Source organism: Lytechinus variegatus, chromosome 8 (genome assembly GCF_018143015.1).
Source record: "Lytechinus variegatus isolate NC3 chromosome 8, Lvar_3.0, whole genome shotgun sequence".
Taxonomy (NCBI): Eukaryota; Metazoa; Echinodermata; class Echinoidea; order Temnopleuroida; family Toxopneustidae; genus Lytechinus; species Lytechinus variegatus.
In genome coordinates, this window is record NC_054747.1 from 26,029,675 (window position 1) to 26,050,486 (window position 20,812).

Sequence of the window (20,812 nt, forward strand, 5' to 3'; positions counted from 1 at the left end):
GAAATAGAGTTTACCAATGATCTTCACCATCACATAGAAATTGGAGATGCTATTCCAGTCTTGTGTACTTATCATAAATTATGAATCTAAACATCTCTGGGCTTCCAAATGATGTGAATATATCTGGCATTTAGCCTGGCAAGCCATTTTACAGCACACAAGCATAGGCCCAATGTACATGTTTCCTGCAAGGTACCCATTCCATCACCTGGGTGAGGGCTGGGGTCTTTTTGTGGCAAATGTGGTAAATGTAGATTATTGCCAAAGGATGATATAGAAACTTATCCATTCAATCACCTCCTCTTGTATTCCAGATGCTGTACACTGTACATTTGGAGTAAAGGAGAGGAGGGAAGTTTGAGGGAAGGAGAGAAAAAAGAGAGTGAGGGAACAAGACAAAAATGAGATTGGTGGTCTGCGATAACCCTTAGGACTAGCTATCGAAAAAGAATGCAATGCAACTCATTGACACTTGACAAGCACATAGTCGGAATTGTATTGGGGCAAAACAAAATAGGAAGGAGAAAAGGGGCAAATAAAGGAAAGAGAGAAGGGTGATTGAGAAAAGGGAAGAAGAGAAAATAGATCGAGGGAGGAAAAGAGATAAAGAACAAGAAGAGAGATCAGTGTGGAAAACTACGGAGACTGCAATCCTGTGATAACCCTTAGGACTCGCTACTAGAAGAGAATGCAGTGCAAGTCATTGATACTTGACAAGCACGTAGAGGGAAATTGTATCGGGGCACATATCTAGGGAACCAGATAGGCGAAGTCAAGACCTTTCATTGATCGGGATCTCTGATGTCCAGATCAATCGCTGGGCTCCATGGCAGGGCTCCGTTGCTGGATATTCAGTTGTACCCATCTACCGAGAAGCTTGCAGGACTTGCATTTTACATTATAAATCAAGTTCTTCCATTAAAGGACAAGTCCACACAAACGAAAAGCTGATTTGAATAGAAAGTGAAAATCAAACAAACATAACACTGAAAACTTCATCAAAATCGGATGTAAAATAAGAAAGTTATTACATTTTAAAGTTTTGCTTAATTTTTCAAAACAGTTTTATATGCACATCCTGGTCGGCATGCAAATGAGGGGATTGATAATCATCAACTCACTATTTTATTACATAAAATATGAATTATTTTGACTTTCTTGTCATTGTCATGAGAAACAAAGTTTAATTCCTCCCAGAACACAGTAATTCCATTATTTTAACATTTTGTGGTTCAAGCAAGGGGTCGTAATTGTAGAATTCGTAAAAATTGAAACATTGTATTATTCAAACAATAAAAAAACAAAAAAAGGGAGTGAGTGACATCATCGACTCTCTCATTTGCATATCACTGAGTTGGGCATAGAACTGTTGTGTGAAGAATAAGCGAAACTTTAAAATGTCATAACTTTATTATTTTACATCCGATTTTGATGAAATTTTCAGCATTATTCATGTTTGATTTTTCTCTATTTATTCAAATCACCCCTTTTCTGGGGTGGACTTGACCTTTAATAACATCAACAAATTGTGTTCCTCCAGATTTTTACACCAAATCATATGAAATATTATTATAGGTAAATGTGGATTATATTTATAAGTTCCAATTAGAAAATATTATGGTTTGATTAAAAGTATGTGCATCTACGTGCAGGTGTATGGGGGGGGGGGGGCTTCGGGTAACTGCCCAATGTCACAATGACAGTTTGTGAAAGAAAAGAAACAGTGCCAACTGCGCTTCAGATTTTATTTTTTCGTGAATTTAATTTTGACACTGCTCAGAGGCTTTGATGGAGAATTCTCCCTGTGATAAATACGAATACTTTCCATGCGTAAAAAAGTTGTTTTTCATGAATTCAGTAGGGAGAGAATGCACTTTATAGCTGGATTGATGGGTAGAGTCCCACGGGATACACTGCATCATCAGTATTCGAGCATAGATCGTTCACATGATTACACATTCGCTTATTCGCCCATACATTGTGGGTTGCACAATTGCACTAGTCTACAATGCGCAGACTCAAAACTTGACACTAGAAGAAATGATATTGCCATGTACATGTACATGTAGGGTGAAAACTAGACTACATTTTCTCTGCCTGTGTCAAGGGAAGAATAGCCACACATGAGTGAATCTAGTCTCCTTTCAGACTCTGCACTATGTAAACATTTTGAGGTTGTGCCTGCATTCTGTATTGCAGTTTGCACAGAGGAAATCCCTTTCACATTGCAGTATATTTGCTTTCACACTGCTAAAAATACCCTGTATTTTATGATAGGTGTAGATCAGAGAGTAAAATTCCAGTTCCTCGGGCAGTTTCATAAAGCTGTTCGTAAGTTAAGAGTGATTTTAAGAACGACTGGTGATCTGTTATTGTGCTAAATGATATTCAATATTAAATGTTCATTGGAGATTATTTTATAGCGTTCTAAAACTCGCTCTTAAGTTACGAACAGCTTCATGAAACACCCACCAGAGGTCTGATATTCTCGAACAAGTTGGTCTGAATACGCCTCCATATTATTTGAAGCTTAAGGGTCTGGTGCAGGGGCTCATGGGATTGGTGCGGCTTATAAACAGGTCACATGACCAGCTGTTTGGGTCAAGTACTGTGTAGGGGTTGATTCAACATTTGAAACTCTGACATGCCATGCCAATACATCAGTCACATTGATGTCAATTCAGATTATCATGATTTTTGCTTTCGACTTTTACTTTCTCTACACACTGCATACTGCAGTGTCTGTTTTGCTGGTTTTCTTTTGCAATTCCTGGGAATTTTATGTACATGTAAAAGAAAAGGTATGAATACTGTACATGTACATGGATGTGAGTAGTGACAGTGATGCATCATTTAATAGCGACACTTGCTCCGGGCTTTATTTCATCTAGTTTATTGGGACTTCAGGCCCACCTTATGATTGGTCTGCGACCCAATTTTGGAATAAAACCTAGTAGAATTTGATGCTAATTAATATTAAGACATGAATTATCTTACTGTGTAATGTTCGAAATCATCGTACGAATACCTATTTTCAAATCTGTGACTATGCTATCATCCTTAGAACAAAAGCAAATTTAATATCTACATGTAGTCGTAATGACATCATAGCAGTCGTACGATTTTAACCTAAACATTTTCAGAAAACTAGCAAAATGCGATTTGTTCCAAAATCGGATCGTGAACAGTTGTAAGGTGTGCGGTAGCCTTTAGGGTGAGGGTTGCAATAGGGTCTTACGGTATGTTTATACAATGTAGGTTTAGGGTTAGGCTAGGGTTGTGTTAAATCCAGTATTGAAGTTGGTCATTTGAAAAGTTTGTGGAATTGATGATAGTGCAGCAATTGTTGCCAAAGCAAATGTCATATAATTGTAGTGGTAATTGCTATTTTGTGTCATCAAGTTCTCACTATCCAACAGTTTGGGGTGACTAACATTGATGAAACACTCCCCTGTTCTTTTGTATTCAGACTCAGCAAATAAAAGACTGTCCACTTTTTTCTCTCTTGACTTCCCTCTAGATGCAGAGATAATCATTCAAACTGACGGTCACTGCCGTATTCATCAAGACAGACACGGGACCGGGAACACCGCCCTCTGGAGCCAAAACATTGAAAATGGATACCGACGGTGCTCCCGAAAATGCTGATGATAATGGGGGGTTCCCAGTTACTCCGCAGCCTCAGGTACTATAGTGGGTTTTAAAGAATCGGTAATATTTCAGTCACAGTTTGCTAATTTCAATTATGGTATGGCAAGAGTTCATGGACTATTGGAGTTACCCTTACACTCCCTCATGGATTTATTGATTTTTCTTTCAAATTGAGAAGAAGAATCCAAAACAAGTTCAAAATGAATGATTCAGGGATGAGAACATGTGAAATTCCAGCAACTTAGGGGGATTTTCCCCCCTATACAGTTATATGATTAACGAAACGGCAAAACGGTTATGTTTTTAACAGCAGTCATTTGAACGGTAGTATGCTTTGACTCGGCCCTAGTAGGCCTACAGGTATGTGTACTTTTTGAAAATGGCTGATTTGCTTAAATTATTTCACGATTAAAAGGCCAACATGAATCCTTGATAATTTTGTGGATTTCTCCTACAGAACCAAAGCACAAGAAGCAGTAAAAGCTCGAAGAACAAATACCGTGACCGGGACACGGACGAAGACAGCGAGCGTGGTCACAGGGGGCGACGTGGTCGGCGACATCGAAACCGAGAGGATTCAGAGAATGATGGAGAAAATAGGAGACACAGCAAAAGACATTCTCATGTAGAACGATCAGTAACCATAGCAACGCACGGAGCTACAACTGACGAGGACAGAGATGAGGTTTGTATAATAATGAAATATAATAAGTGTTTTTTTTTTTCATGTAACTTCGATAGTGGAAAACTGTCAAAACAAACATGGTAAAAATAGGGTTGATTTTGACTTGAACAAACTACAATGGCTTTATGAGTTGAAAAATGTTTAGAGACATACGTGTTGGTAGGCCCATGTAATTTAGTTCGAGCATTAATTTAGGCACAAAATCACATGTACAGAACTTATTGAAAGCCTACTTTTACACTGCACTGTACATGCAGATATGTCTGGACACTGTAACATTGAAAAGTAGACGTCTTCCATTGTTGTGCAGGGATTCCAGAGCAGATTACATTTACATGTAGGCCTATTTATGTAGTGAAAATCAATTACATCAAACATTGCACTTCATGCAAGGCAGGGTTCTTGAAAAGGTTGGTCGGTGAATGTCACAGTATATTGCCAACTCGTCCACTCACCACACGGTCTACCTTCATTTAGTCTAATGCCCTTCCTTCCATCAACATTCCGTCTAACAACCATTTGGTCCAATAACCATTTGGTCCAATCATCACTTTGTATTTAATCACCAGTTCGTCTATTACCATCTCGTCTAATAACCAGTTGGTCTAATACCCATTTTCTTTTCATTCATTTGGCACAATTAACACTTCAGTTTAATTAGACCACATGGTATATGGGCCAACTAGTTATTAGACAGAATGGTATGAGACTAATGAAAGTAGATCATGTGGTTAATGGACGAACTGATGATAGACCAAATGATAGTAGACAAGTTGGCAATAGGACGAATTGGCATTAGACGAATTGGAAATAAACCGTGAATGTCATTTACAGTTTATAAGAAACTACTGCAAATCCTTGCATCTAATTGGCTGAAAGGTCAGCGAAAAATCAAGTACAAAACCTTCCATGAAACACCCCCCCCCCCATCCCCTTTTCTCAACTATTGTAAATACCAGTCTGCCATTATATTAATTACCATGGTAACAGGGCTCAGCAGCCAATCCATATCAATCCTTAAAAAAAATAGAAGTTACAATAGAAGTGAGTTTCAATGAAACAAGGCACATGGTTTATTTTACCAGGTGAAAACCATATCTCATATTTGACCTTGTTTGACCTCTGAATGCCTATCTTGGGATCATCCCAGACTCCCTTTACACCCATTATCCAGTCTCCTCTTCTTCCAGAGTAGCAGGTGTAATAGTCTGTGAAATCTTATCCTTAGAGGCAATACAAGGAATGCTGGGAGAAGAGTTTTATTTCCTCTGGATGTAATTGCCAATTGATTTATGGGTACATAGCCATGTGTGGTGGAAAATGATTTCTATCATTTTTGTCTGAATAGCTATTCATCCATTATTTTTCTTACAGATGCATTTTCCCCAGAAAAAGCAGGGATACTGATTTTTAATATTTTTAGCTAATCTGTCAATCAACAGATCAACTATTACAATTTTTTTTAATTATTATTCATTTATATTTTTCCGCCCTTTTCTCGTTCGCACAAAATTTCCAAATCTACGTCATCAATTTTCTTCAAAATATCATCAGTTTTGGGAACTTATGACATGTGTATGAAACAAGTTCAATTTCAAAAGGTCATCATGACGTCATCTAGATGCCATTTTTGAAAATCACATTATCAATCATATCTTCATTATCAATTATAAAAAAACAATATTTACTTCACATTAACTTCAGGTCAAGTGTCAACTGTCCATGTCATCAGAGGTCATGAAAAGGTCACGACGTGCGCGTATGCGCGCCTCAAAATTTCAAAATGCTGAATGTCACTTTTGACCAAAGTATCGTATGAATCAGGTCATTTTAAGCATTTTCACATTTTTTACGCGCCCGTAGCAGCACTTTGTTTGATATTCTTACCACCCTTCCCTATTTGTTATTGTCCAATTTTCATGTGGTATCTTTATAAGCCTATCCCTGAACACATCATATAGCGTTGTCATCCACAAACCTGACACATCATTATCAACAAATTCATCATGGCATGTTTTCTATGGACGCTCACATGTGCTGGAAGACGGGCCTGGACTAGTCTACAACTGTAGACCCACATCTGCAGTGTGTGTAGCACAGCTGATTCAAGGAGTCTGCAAAGCAGACTAGGTCTACTGGAGCTGCAAATGAAATGGCTCGCTATGCCCACCCTTTCAGGCTGGTTCACTTCGCAAACCAGCAGCAGCGCGCTTCGCGTGCTGAGTTTCCACCTCACGAACCATTCAGAGTCTGCATAGCAGACTAGGCCTGGACCCAGTATCATAAAGCTTAGCGATCGATAGTGGGGCTGATTTTCACAATAGATCGTATACAATAATCAATGCAATCAAACGCAGAAAACAGCCTCATAATCAATTGCTAAGCTCTATGTTATTGGGTCCTGCCTTTCCTTGCCTCACATCCCACATACAAGCAATATATGCCCTATTCATGAAGACCAAAAAAAGAGGGATTGATAAACCTTGGTTGATAAAGGTAGAATTTGATTCCAGAAATCAGAGTATCCCTTCCTATAAAAATGTAAGGGCCTAATCCCTGGGCCCCGTCTTACAAAGAGTTGCGTTTGATCCGATCAATCACAACTATGGACGGCCAGCAACGTCAACATCTATTATGCACAAAATATTTTCTATGATGCATGTTCATGCATTCAATGTTTTCTTGAAAACTTGCTGTGCTTCTCTTTGTTTTACAAAAGTCGTTGTGTAAATTTCCTGTAGAAAAAATTATGACACTGATGGATTTCCATAGAGTTACAATTAATTGGATCAATCGTAACTCTTTGTAAGACAGGACCCTGATCACCAATACCTGAACTTTTTAGATGCATAAATTAAAGTTAATTTGATCTAAGAGATTATGCCCCTTTTTTGCATCCTTACATGTAACTTTCAGAAAACTATCAGCATTCTAAAACTATCAGGAAAGAATCTTAATTTTGACCATTCTGAGCTCTTGTTTTGTATTAAAAATAATATCATACTTTTCTCAATAATTCCACACTTTCGGATAGGAAATCGTGGTACCACACATACACTATAGACCTACATGTATATCTCTCCTATTTTTTTTTTTACTCATATTTTTTTCCTCTGGGATAAAAAGGCCTTATGAAAAGTCTAAATGGGTCTGTTCAATTGCTGCATCTTCCCTCTGCCCACAAACATCATCAATCATATATTAGTAGGGGAGTGTGCTGTCAGCTTGTATGTTTTCTCAGTGCGAATGAACTGTGTTTTGTTATGACTAGCAAACCGGCCTAACCAACTCATCACTCTACTCAACCAAATAGACAAGCAAGATTGCTCAAACTCTGGTTGATATCAAACCTCCTTATCTGGGCTTGAGGTTCTATTTGAGGTGCACAGAGGCTGTTTGCTTGAAAATTTGTTGCTCAGAAATGTCAACATTTTAATCTCTAATACTGTCTTCCTGTAGGTCTATCTCCACAGGTGTGTGTGTACATGATCTTTTGTTTTACATTCAAAGAATCAAAGTGAATGTGGGCCTATTAGTTTTAATACACCATGATAATATAAACAATTTTTTTCTTAATTCATTTTATTTAAATTAAATTTTATTTAAATTAAATTTTAGTTTACCCAAAATATACACAAAATCATACATGAATGTACAATATGGTTGATAAGGGCGCCTCTAAAAGCAATAGCTTGATGAGTGGGACACCGAATACAAAATAAACGTACATAAAAGTGAAAAAGTAAATTAGCATTAAAATTTGTGCTATGCACTATGGTATATGTAGACCTACATGTACAGCAAAATATGTGAAATACCAAGTGATGGGGGGTGGTAATTGCCATGTAGTTCAACAAAAACTATGTTTAATACACAGCCTTTGTGCATACCTTTATTTGTACAGTATTTGAATATTGCTCTTGCAATGGATCTAATAGCGAATACTGTAATCAGGGTCTCCCTCTCACGTCCCTGCTGTAATACAGTGCACACAAGCCCTTAGATCGCAACTGAGTTTGATAGGTTGTCACGAGACACTGTTAACACGAACTGGTTCCCAGCGGTTCCCAGCGCAGCCTACATGAGGTTCAGCCACCCACAAGGGGCTATCATGGCCCAGGGGTCATGAAAATGTTAGATGGAGCTATTTGAGGATTTTATTTACGCGAGCGGGATATATGAGAAGGAGATTGGGAAGTTTGAAATGCACCCAAGCTGTGTTCAAGCAACCAAAAGAAAACGCTGATACAAAGCGTACATGTGGGGCTAGTCATTGCAAGAATTGTTTTGTTTCATATTCAATCAGATAAATCTACATGTATCTCTACATGCACATGTGTTTATCAATGCTGATTGTTTTCATCATTTTATTAAATTCAATCTTCCTGTAATGTATGCATGGATGAGGAAAAAAAAATCACTGCTTCCCATGCATGTTTCAGATGTACGTGTACACTCATGTGTGCATCTACTTGTAGCAAGACTGTTTTGACAGAACCACGATCAGTTAGGAAGGAAGGCCAGCCACTTTTATTTTAGGGAGGTGTGGATACATGCTCATTTCGTACCCAGGGTCCTGTACAAAGAGCTGTGATTGATCCAATCTATAGCAGCTACATGTACATGTATGGAAAGACAGCAATGCCAACATATAAGATGCATACATATTCAAAGTATATTCTAGATATGATGTATTCATACATCCCTTGTTTTCTTAAAAATTCAGTGTGCTCCTCTTTGTTTACAAAGGACACTTAGCAAAAATCTCCTGTACATATGATGCACCACGCCGTACACGGTGGTACCGTAGTACCCCGGGGTACGGCGTTGTGCAGCGCCATCTCGTGTTGTAATAGTGTACAGTTACATTGTCATGGTGATCACGGTCGTACGATCGGTGCGACAATCATGACAATGAATGGGGACAATGATCACAACGCCTATTTCCTTTCTTTGATACAATCTAATGCCTATAATAGTAAATGAATTATGTTATACTTAAGTGAAGATTAGAACAGAACATGAAAATTAGAATAAAGTTATCATTTGCATGCATTAATTGTTACATAAGATCACTAAAAAGAAAAGAAAATCTGTACAAAACATTAAAATATACTTGTACACATTTTTTGGTAACCCAGGGTACAGCGCAAAAAATAAAATAAATAATTCAACAAAATGGCGGATTATTATTATTACCCCAGGGTACCAAATACTGCATCATACAAAATTATGACACCGATGGACTTCATTGAGTTATGATTGATTGGATCAATCATAACTCTTTGTAAGACAGGGCCAAGGAAGGTGTTCCATAAAGCAGTTTGTATAAAGTTGAGAGTGACTTTAAGAATGACTGGTAAAACTTCCTTACTCTCTAAAGGATCAACAATGAACATTTAATGGTGAATATCATTTACCACAAGAACGGATCACCAGTGATTCTTAAAGTGAGTCTAAACTTACGATCAGCTTCATGGAACGGCCCCCAGGTCTACTCTACAAATGATGATTTCATTTCTCCATCACCCTCTCGTCTCTCTCAGTAATTCATTAGCCATCTCAGTCAGGTTGTTATCACTTTCAGACAGATGGGATAACAAAGGTCAAGTGAGGTCATCATCATCTATCTCACAAATATTACAAGCATTCATGCCACACTGCTTGCCTCACATACCCTACCATGATACGGTGCACATGTACCATATACCACATACATGTATCATTCTACATACATACTGTACACAAAATACATGTGCACAATTAAGATAAATATATAGATTTTGCTACATTTCCATTGTAATTTTGATTTCTTGTCAATAAATTTAATACATGTAGGATGATTCCAATGTTCTGGAACCTAGATTTCTTCTTCTTGCCTATCATGAAATAATTAAAATTTTACCTTATAAGAAGTTTCGTAATATTCAGTGCTTCGTGCTGATTTTGTTTGTAATTTATACTTCGTTGTTGAAGAGGGCTCTATCTTTATCTTTCCTTCTCTCTCTCTCTCTCTTATTTGGGGGGGTAGGGGGGTCATGCAATACAAATTTACACTAAGATATTTCATAACCTTCCGCTTTATAATGTATAATTGCATTATTCTTTTATTTGTAATATATTTTTCAATATTTTTCTTTTTTTCCATGCTCTATATAATGTTACATGTATCAGAGTTTTTGTCTATAATTCTGATGTTATATATTTTTCATGTACCTATAAATATTTTTCTAAATTTTTCATGTTCTTCTCTTACAGGTAATTGAGGTGCAGATCCTACCTCAAGATGACAACTGGGGTGACAACACTACTGCCATCACCGGCACGTCAGATCGATCGTCTGATGAGGATCTCTCTAGGCTGGCAAAGAGCATGGATTCAAGCATCGGTTTTGACTGCACACGATACTTTCCCATCGTCCTCTTTGCTGTGTTATCCCTCGTCGGTTTCGTCTCTCCGGTAGCCTTTGTCGTGATTCCGCCACTTCTATGGGAACCTGGCGATTGCGGCATCCACTGCGATGGACTCTTCATCAGCATGGCTTTCAAGTTAGTCATCCTTGCAGTTGGAAGCTGGGCGCTGTTCTTCCGCAAACCCAGATCAACGATGCCGCGAGTCTACCTCTACCGCCTCGTCATGATGGTGGCCATCTTTGTGCTGCTCTTGGCATACTGGCTCTTCTTCATCATGCGTGTTGTGTTGCCACAAGACACCAACTACGCCGCGATTGTCTCGTATGCAGTGTCATTGGCTGATGCTTTGCTCTTCATGCATTATATAGCAGTAATAATGTTCGAGTTGCGGCATCTCCAGCCCATGTATATGCTGAAGGTTGTCCGCTCACCAGATGGTATGAGTCGTTACTACTCGATAGGTCAGCTCAGCATCCAGCGGAGCGCCGCTCATGTCTTAGAACACTATTATCGTGACTTTCAAATTTACAATTCTCACCTTCTTCGTGTGCCAACAACATCGCGTGTGGCCCAGAAGCTAAGTAACTTTAAATTTTATGATGTGGACGGTGGCGGAGGCAATGATAACGTCACCGGTCATTCGCGGGCAATTATGACCACTGCTGCGCATCGGCGTGATCAGAGCAGGAATGAGAGGTTCTATGAAGAGCAGGAGTACGAGAGGCGTGTCAAAAAGCGCAAGGCAAGGTTGCTCGTTGCGGCGGAAGAAGCCTTCACGCACATCAAGCGTGTTCATGAAGACACGCATCCAGGCAATCATGCAATGGATCCAACGGAAGCAGCACAGTCTATCTTTCCATCGATAGCCCGCCCTCTACAGAAATACCTACGCATCACTCGACAGCAACCGAGATGGCCTATGGACGCTGTCATGGATCATCTTGCTGTCTGTATCAGCTACAATCTGGCTCCGCGATCCTTCCTGGAGACCTTCTTTCAACCTGGTCCCAACGTTCTTTTATCGGAACACCATCACAACCCTGTTCAAGGTTGGGAACTGGTTTCTGACACCCAGGTGAATGGCGCCCTCAAGGAGGGAACAACCTTTCAACTCAGACAGGGTGAGGTCCTGCTCCAGGTATTTGTCATGAAGATACCTCACTATAAGATCAGAGAAGAAGTCTTTGACTACAAGAAGAATCGCTTTGCGCTGCGCCTTCAGTCTGAGACATCAGTCTGATCTAAAAACCTTGAAGATGCTGCTTTAAAAACCCTGACAAGGTAAAAGAGTATGGACGAACTCAGTCATTGTTGTAAATGGTCGTTGATGTCTTCAAAGTATTTGATCTGCTTCAGTGTATGTGTGTCATGATGGTATCGACAGAAGTGACAGTTACCAATTACTTACCGTATCCACATTATCTCCACTGATAAGTACCTTGAAGAATTCTCAGTAACTATCCTGGGAGCATTCATGAAACAATAGTGATTTTCACTGAACTGTTTTAAGCTATTGAAATCCTTGCATCTGATTGGCACAGAACAAATTAGTCAGTGAAAATCACCAAGTATTTGCCTTGTGAAACACTCCCCTGATCATACATTCTTTTGTCGAGTTGCCAAAAATGAGAGTATCAGAAAGAGAAAGATGTATGACATAGTTCCTGCTAAAAGCTGTAACTTTAGACTGGCCCAGGTGGGTGTTTCATAAAGCTACTTGTATTGGTTAAGAGTGACTTTAAGAACGACTGGTGATCCTTTTTACGTGCTTAGTAATCACCGATGAATATATTTAATATTGAATATTATTTACCAAAAGATTGTGGATCACCATTCATTCTTAAAGTCGCTCTTAACTTACGAACAGCTTTATGAAACGGCCCCCAGGTCTGCGTTAGGGTATTATACTGCACAAGTGCTGACTTGGAGGCAACATGTACTGTATGTACATGAACAGAGGGCTGAGACATCAACAAAAGTTATGGTGTGCCTGTGACCATATTCGTGTCATGGTGCATATCTAGATCCTAAACCTTGTCACTTATAAATTTCACACATTCAAGGGAGTCTCGTCCTGGGTCACCTTTCAGTGTGACCTTTGGACTAGTGCATGTGGCTACATGGAACTCTGAATTTGTTTTTAATTTATTTCACCCTTGAACATATACTAGTACTTTGGATCATGCTTTCAAATGTTCATTATTTTTCTCTTCTCCCTCTCCCCATCCAGTACTAGTGTTATACTGGCTTCCTTAGTACTTAATTCAGCATGTGTTTATTTATTTGATTTTCTAGTCAAGCAATGCTTTTCAACCCACTGAGGAACACTTTCAGTGGTGTATCTGAAAAGGGGGACGGGGATGTGCGCTATTCTTATTCAATTTAAGTGCTGCCTTGAAAAAAAGTGTATTCAGAATAACATTTCTTGAAATCTTAAAGATACTTGTGCACACTATTTCATGCATCTTGTTGATATGTTTTTTAGTGGACATCACAAATTTGAAGTAATCTAATACATGTGAATTTCACATATTGGCTAAGTATGTACTTAACGCTGTTCATGTGGGATCTTTATCGTAGCATTGGGAGTCATCCTTCATTGTATATAATTCATCAAGTGTATTGTTCTGATTGGTCTGTGTGCACAAAAACATTGCTCTTCGTCATCTTCTATTTATTAGATTCACCTTACAAAAAGTAAAGACTTTGTCACATCGTTCTTTGCAGACTTTGCATGTGACTTGCAGATGGCAATTTCTGTTACCTGCAGGTCGCCAGCATTGACAGTATCTCGCACATATGACACACGCAGAAGCGCACGCAAGTTTGATTTGCAAGCAGAAAAGTTTTGAGCATGCTCTAAACTTTGTTGCGGGAGAGTTGCCTCACCCGCAAGGCTTGCACGGAACGTTGTGACAGGGTCTTAAGAACATGTGTTCCACGCTTGAATCCCTCAAGCTCATTTTCTTTGCTAATCGTCACGTTTCATCTGAGACAAAACATTGGGAAATAAGTGTTAAAGCCACTGTGAAGTAGAAACACACATCTTAATTATTCAACTGGATTCCTGCTAGATGAATAGCAGACCAAATAGAGAAAGTGTCATCGGTATGGTAGTGTATTACTATGAAACCTTTCTGACATAAATACAGGGGTTTTATAAAATAGACCCTTCTTTGGCTCCTCCAAAATCTGAGAATTTTTGGACATAATTGTATGGAATGCCATATCTTCTCTCTCTCTGATGACATATTTGTGAAAAATACAGAAGGATTTGATAAAAAATCATTGAAGTTGAATTTATACTCTCCTCTTGATCCTTTTCTTCTTCTTGACAAAATTGATATTTTACTAGGATCTTTGCGTTGCTTTGCCAACCAAATTAGTGTCTGAGTTGACAAGTGGCATTCCATAAACATGTTGTGTAAAGACTAAAACAAGCAAGTTTATGCACTGATGACTCAATCAGTACTACGAGTAAGGGAATACCACCTTTTGTGTTTGTAGTCTTGGCCATTGGCACAATGCTTTTATTTCTGAGGTGCTTTAATACTTGTAAGCAATTAAAAACTTAGCTATCCTTGTAGAACAATTTTTTGCAAGTCAGAACATTGACCACAATGCACAATCAATCTGTAAAATCAGTCATACAATTAATGCTACGTTTTGTATTTTAGACCTAGTAGTTTGGAAGTGCATTCCACTTTCCAGCTAGTCTTGTCACCAGGCTTCATGGTAATGCACAACCTTGATAATTTATAATTCATGACACCTTTTTTCCACTTTATCGGTAGGTCCAGACTCAATATCACATAGATAAGATTTGTTGTGTACTTTCGAAGGTCACATTTCAACTGAGGAAAACGTTTCAGATCCATATCGTATACAACTTGAAGTATTTATTGACATTTTGCAAAGCAATTAGCAAGTGGTTGTTTGTATTATGGTACTGTTCTGTGGAAAGGTATCTTTAATCTTGTAGTACTTGTACTATTTTTTTTAACAATGCATAAGTACAATTCATATGTAAAGTACTATATGACATAGATCTTGATTATTATTGTAAGAGTACTCATTGTGCCATGTGTAATTTGTCACACCCTCCGTCTCAATCCAACATCTTGTCATCTTTTGTATTTCTATATTTCATGTGGAGAGATAAAAAATGGTGCAAATGTCCTATTTTTGTGGATATCTTGAATCTTGATGTGTTATATCTTATTGCTGTCTACTTCTGTAATATAAATGTTTCATTGGAAATGAGGTTGTGTTTTGTGGAAAGAAAGGAGTATATGTTTCACATATCTGTGTCTTTGTTGACTGTTGTATGTTGATGTCTACCTGGGGGCCATTTTATAAAGCTGTTCGTAAGTTAAGAGCAACTTTATGAACGACAAGTGAACCTTTCTTATGCGCTAAATAATCACCATTGAACATTCAATGGTGAAAATCATTTACCATAAGAAAGGATCACCAATCGCGCTCGCCTGGTTGATATACAATTTTTCAAAATGTGTTTGTACAATTTGTTTTCTGGGGGGGGGGGTGTTCCATGAAGCTGTTCGTAAATCATGAGCGACTTTACCAGTGGCTGGTGATCCTTTCTTAGGAAATGATTCAACACCTATCAATCGTTTACCACAAGAAAAGGTCACCGGTCATTCATTATTAAAGTCGCTTTTAACTTTCGAACAGCTTTATGAAACACTCACCTGGATCTTATACCCGATGTATTAAGAGAAGCTGTTGATTTGTTTAAACTTATTTATTGATACCAAAAATTGTTTTCTGTTAACGCAAAATGATTTCATGATATGAAGAATTTGATTTCTTGAGTAGACTTTTTGCCAGGTTTTAGATTAAAACCAACTCAAATGGTGATTGTTCTAAATTCATTTCATTAGGTGACTGGACTCACTGGAGTTTTTATTCAAACAAAATTTGAGTTTGATTTTGGATCTATTTACTACAAATCTCTGTAAGACGGAGCACAATACAAATCGAAAAAAACAAAACAAAACAGAATCTGATGTTGTATTTCCAGACTGCAAGTACTTTGGGTTTTTTTTAAATCATAATTATACTGCAAACTATTTAATTAAACATTTGAGTTTTGAACTTTACTGTTTCTTCCAAACTAGGAGATGTGTTCCAGTTGTGTTTAATGTGTTCCTTTTAATTCATTATAATTGTATTTGCCATTCTACTGCATTTAAACTGTCTTTATTTTCATCTCATCTTTTCATTGTGGCATTGTTCGTTATATATACCTATTTTATATGCACATGTACCTATGTATGTTCTATATTGCGATGTCCAAAGCGTTCATTTGTAAAAACTATTGTGCAAATTTCTCACGCATGTACATATACAAACATTACTAGCTGGACTTTGTTTGCATATATTATTAAAGTTATAGTGTGCGTATCATTTTCATTTTTTTGCGCATTTTTGTTACTTTGTTTTCAGGTATATAGTTGATAATATAATGTAGCTATTTGATCTTGCTGTAAATTGATCACAAGAGAACGAATTTAAATGTTTTGCTCATGTTGTTATTTGCCCGTTGTACATTTTCCATGTACATGTATTTAAAAAAAGAAAAATCGGTGTTGTCACTTTCATAATCAGTGTTTTCATGTTTTTATCCATTCTACTATGCCATTACAGCTTTTTGCCTTTTGAAGAATTATGCCTTTTTAGGACTAAAAAAAAACAAATTGACCAAATTAAATCATGGAAATAATTACGAAGAATATATTGATAAGCCCTGCTACCAGTTGCAGTTTTCTATTATATCAACGACTGTGTATAATCTCCAACTATTGTAAATTTAAAGTTAAGTATTCGAAATGTAGTTGAACTCTGAAATAGACCCCGACATAGAAATTCAAAATTTCTTTCATTTTTGTATTCATAGCATATGTTTCTGTATGTATTCAAAATGAGCTTGTACATGTAGGTATTTGCAAAGTGACAGCAGCACATGTATTTTCTAGCTTGCCTTGTACTAGCAAAGTAGTATTTTAATATAATGGTAGGTGCTGAAGGAGTAAACAAATTTGTTTTAGTTTCATAATGGTTTTAGATGTCCATAGCATGGTGCGGGTTAACACCATTCTGGCTATTATGTTCATTATTATTATTAATATATATTTAGTAAATTGCAGTTAAGAGAAGATAAATAAAAGTACAAATACAAAGTGAGGCGCATAGATGCCTTGTTTCTGGAAAGGCACAAAAAATGAGTATACAGTATAGCTTTGTAAATAATCATTTGACCATACTTTATGCAAGCTTACTGCAAAAGTGGTCTTTACAATTAATTACCCAAAATGTATGAGGTGAGTCTTCTTTTCCAACCCAAACTAAATGGTCAATATGTATCTCGTTAAGTGATACACTCTTCAATTCTAAAGATACATCCTTTTCCAAGTTATTTCAAAATAGGCAAGTTAATATTCTCTCGAGTTATTTAAGAAATTTGTAGACTAACATAAATAGGTTATTCATTTAAAGGAAGTTATTTCTGTTAAATCAAAACTCGTAAAAAAATCAGAACTCTTCTGCTACCCATTTGACCCATAATTTTTTTTTTTTTTTAGACCTATAATTCATTTTTAGTTCAGTTTCAGAATTTTGAATTTTCTGTTTCTGTTTAATTCCCGGTCTTCCATTTTACTCACCACATTGAAGAGAACTCTAGCCCAGTCTTTAGCTTTTACGTTATGTCAAATGACTTCATTGGTTGGGTTAGCGTCGGTGTCATTGGTATGATGACCGTATTACATTCTCTTTCAGTTTGATTTCTCGATCATCATGTCCAAATGTGCTATTGCTGCTCATTAGTAATATTTCAAGTACTGGAACCCATTTCATAACGGTTTCCATGGTCGCTGCCATAATAGCAAATTTACAATAGTTGTAATGTTTTATGACACATGCTCCTGAGACTGCTAGTAATTATTATATTGCGCATGTGATTAATGTTGCGTGCATGTGAGTGTCCATTATAGTAACAAACATCAATCCCTCATTTACGATATTCTCTTTTATACTCACAGTTTTTGCCATTACTGCGATTGCGTTGATACCAGATAAGTTGAATCAAAATTTGTCTCTAAATTATCGTTTTCAATATCTCTGGACTGGAATACAAGATTTCACTTTAATAAATCATGACATTTTACCTGTTTTGGGTAATCTTTCACTTTGAATGCTTCAGGTGGCACTGGTGTAGGGAATGTGATGAAGTTCTTAACCATATATAAGACTCTTGCTTAGCTAATTGTAATACATTAATCAAAGGTTTGTAACGTTTTAGATCATTTTATGCAATGAGGAACCTCAAGATAATGAGTTTAATTAGAGTATTTAATTGTATTGAATTGAAACTGAATGCTGGAGCAGATTTGCAAGCTTTTTTGTCAAATTACGTGAAACTGAAATTCGAATTGATTTTTAAGATGTGCATTGTAAAGTTAAAAGTTGTGACATCCATTAAATTTATTGAAAGGGCAAATTATTTTATTGTATTTTGTATTAATTGGTGTGGTGATGTTATTGGAAATATTGCAAAGCCCTGGGTAGTATTGCTGATTCTTTCTCGGATGTGTCCAATTACTAGAAGTAGGTATTGGCAATTCATGTAGGATGTGAATGTCAGAGCAAAGATACATGTAAATAATTTAATAAAATAGATTGATTTAATTTGCCAATATAAACACACACACACACACATATATATATATATGTATTAAAAAGGAAATAAATAAAAATGAGGGGGTCGTAGTAGCAGAGAGAAGAGGCTAGATGCACAGAGGATGGGAAAGAGAGACACTTTTGACAGCTTTGACTAAATTCTTAAGAACAGATGAACAAAATGTTAATGTCATATATTCCTAAATTCATAATCTTCTCTATCACAAAACTTTTTGAATGGGGTATGTATACATACTTCCCTGACCCTAGATCACATAAGGGGGGGGGGTTGCTGTTGACACAAGCTGGTTTTCGAGAATCCTTGCTTTGTCACATACGCAGTGTGCCTCCAGGGAATGCAACTACTATGCACAAATGATATGTAGAAGATGAAAGAGGAGATACATATCAATCTCTTTGTCACAGTACGATTTATGAGGAGGATGGCAGGTAGAATAAATATACAGCATCTGGGATGTAGTCTCTGAATAATCCTTTGAGTTGAAGGGGGTAGTGTTGCATTGTCATGTGCTGTAGACCCAATTTCCTAGACTATCCACATGCAAGGGTTTTCTTTATTTTAGATCGATGTATTGAAAAGCTGGGACATAGTCTGAATATTCCTTTCTGAGTTGAATTGGTAATATTGCATTGTCATGAGCTGTAGACCCAAATTCCTAGACTATCCACATGCAAGGGTTTTCTTTATTTTAGATCGATGTATTGAAAAGCCGTCCTTAAATGGTTACTTGTCTATATGATCTTGATTAAGATAAAGATGGTGATGATGGAGATGAAGAGGATCAGGATGTTCATGATGGTGATAATGATGATGATGATCATAAAGATGATAATGATGGTGGTGATAAGGTTGATGACAAATGATATAAAAATGGATGCCGATAATGATTATCATGATACAGGTAGCTGTGGTTGTGATGACAATTGGTGGCAGTGATGATAATTATGGAGTTGGTAGTTGTTATAATGTTGATGGTGACTTTAAGTCTGAGCATGAGAGCAAAAAGGAGGATGAATATAAAGAGGAAAGAAGGAGAAGAAAAAGATGGAGGAGAAGAAAAAGATGGAGAAGAAAAAAAGGAGGAGAAAAGGAAGAAAAATGAGAAGGGGGAGAAGGAGGAGGAGGACAAGAAGAACGGACGGAAGGGGGAGAAGAAGAGAATAGAAGATGTCATACCAAATAGACTAGCAATAAAGACAGGAAAAGTGAGGGGGCGAGTATGAGAAACCAAAGTACATGAAGTGTGAAAATAAGGTTACAGGGTATACTACAGACAGGATTAACCTTCTGACATTTTAATGCTTTTGAGTATCAAAGAATACACTTTATAACACCCACAGACATGTAAAATCATTTTAAATGATTTTACATGTCTGCATTACATACAAACTTCCCAGTAACACCAAAGTATGGTTTTCTTTTTACAATCGGTAAATTAAAACTATCTTCTTTTGATTCTGTATGAATCACAAAGGAAGTTATAGGTCTGGACATCTTTTTTTATATGCTACATTTTGTTATAGAATGCATTATTTCCTTTGTTCTTGATTCTGGATCTAATTTTAGTTCCACAATTAAAGCATCTAATGGACAGACCTCATAACTTGTCTTGTAAAAATATTTGTTACTATATTCATTGAAATTTCATTGTAGCTATTATCATTATCATTTCTCTTGTTTTTATGTTATTGTTATCATAAATACTTTGTATCTTTATTATCATCATCACCATCAGGTCATTATCATCATCACCATCATCATCATCATCATCATCACCATCATCATCATCACCATCATCATCATCACCATCACCTCGTCATCACCGTCATCATCACCATCATCATCATCACCATCATTATCAACATCATCATCATCACCATCATCATCATCATCATCACCATCACCGTCATCATCATCATCATCACCATCATCATCATCATCATCATTTTTATCATCATTGTATTAATCACCATTGCACCGGTATGAAAAGAAAAAAAGCACAGTTAATTTGATGTTTCTATTACATAGGTTTCTTTATTTCATTGTCCGAAATACGTAATATGATATCTAATAAATATACACGTTATCTCCACAATACAATCACATAGTCAAAATCTCTCAATATTCGTAAGTCTCAAAATTTGGATAGAGCAATATACATGTACATATTATCTGACATGAATATATCATTTTCATGAAGTATTCAACAACAATGTAAACATAACAATCAAATATCTTTGTACGAAGTTTTGTGTACATGTACTTGATCAACAGTTACCAAAACAAAAACATTATTCAAGAATATATTTGGGGCTTGATAGTTTCAGGGTGCTCAAGAAA

General features: G+C 36.9%; 1 protein-coding gene across 1 annotated transcript in view; it reads left to right on the plus strand.

Annotated features, from left to right (window-relative positions):
- The window catches only part of LOC121420249 (vang-like protein 2-B), a 39,275-nt gene extending 25,445 nt beyond the window's left edge, over positions 1-13,830 (plus strand). Inside the window, exons 3-5 of the mRNA XM_041614818.1 lie at positions 3,521-3,685; positions 4,109-4,336; positions 10,595-13,830. Of these exons, the coding sequence (XP_041470752.1) occupies positions 3,617-3,685; positions 4,109-4,336; positions 10,595-11,989 (1,692 nt within the window). The 5' untranslated portion in view covers positions 3,521-3,616 and the 3' untranslated portion in view covers positions 11,990-13,830. The remainder of the gene's footprint in view (positions 1-3,520; positions 3,686-4,108; positions 4,337-10,594) is intronic.
- The last annotated feature ends 6,982 nt before the right edge of the window (positions 13,831-20,812 follow it).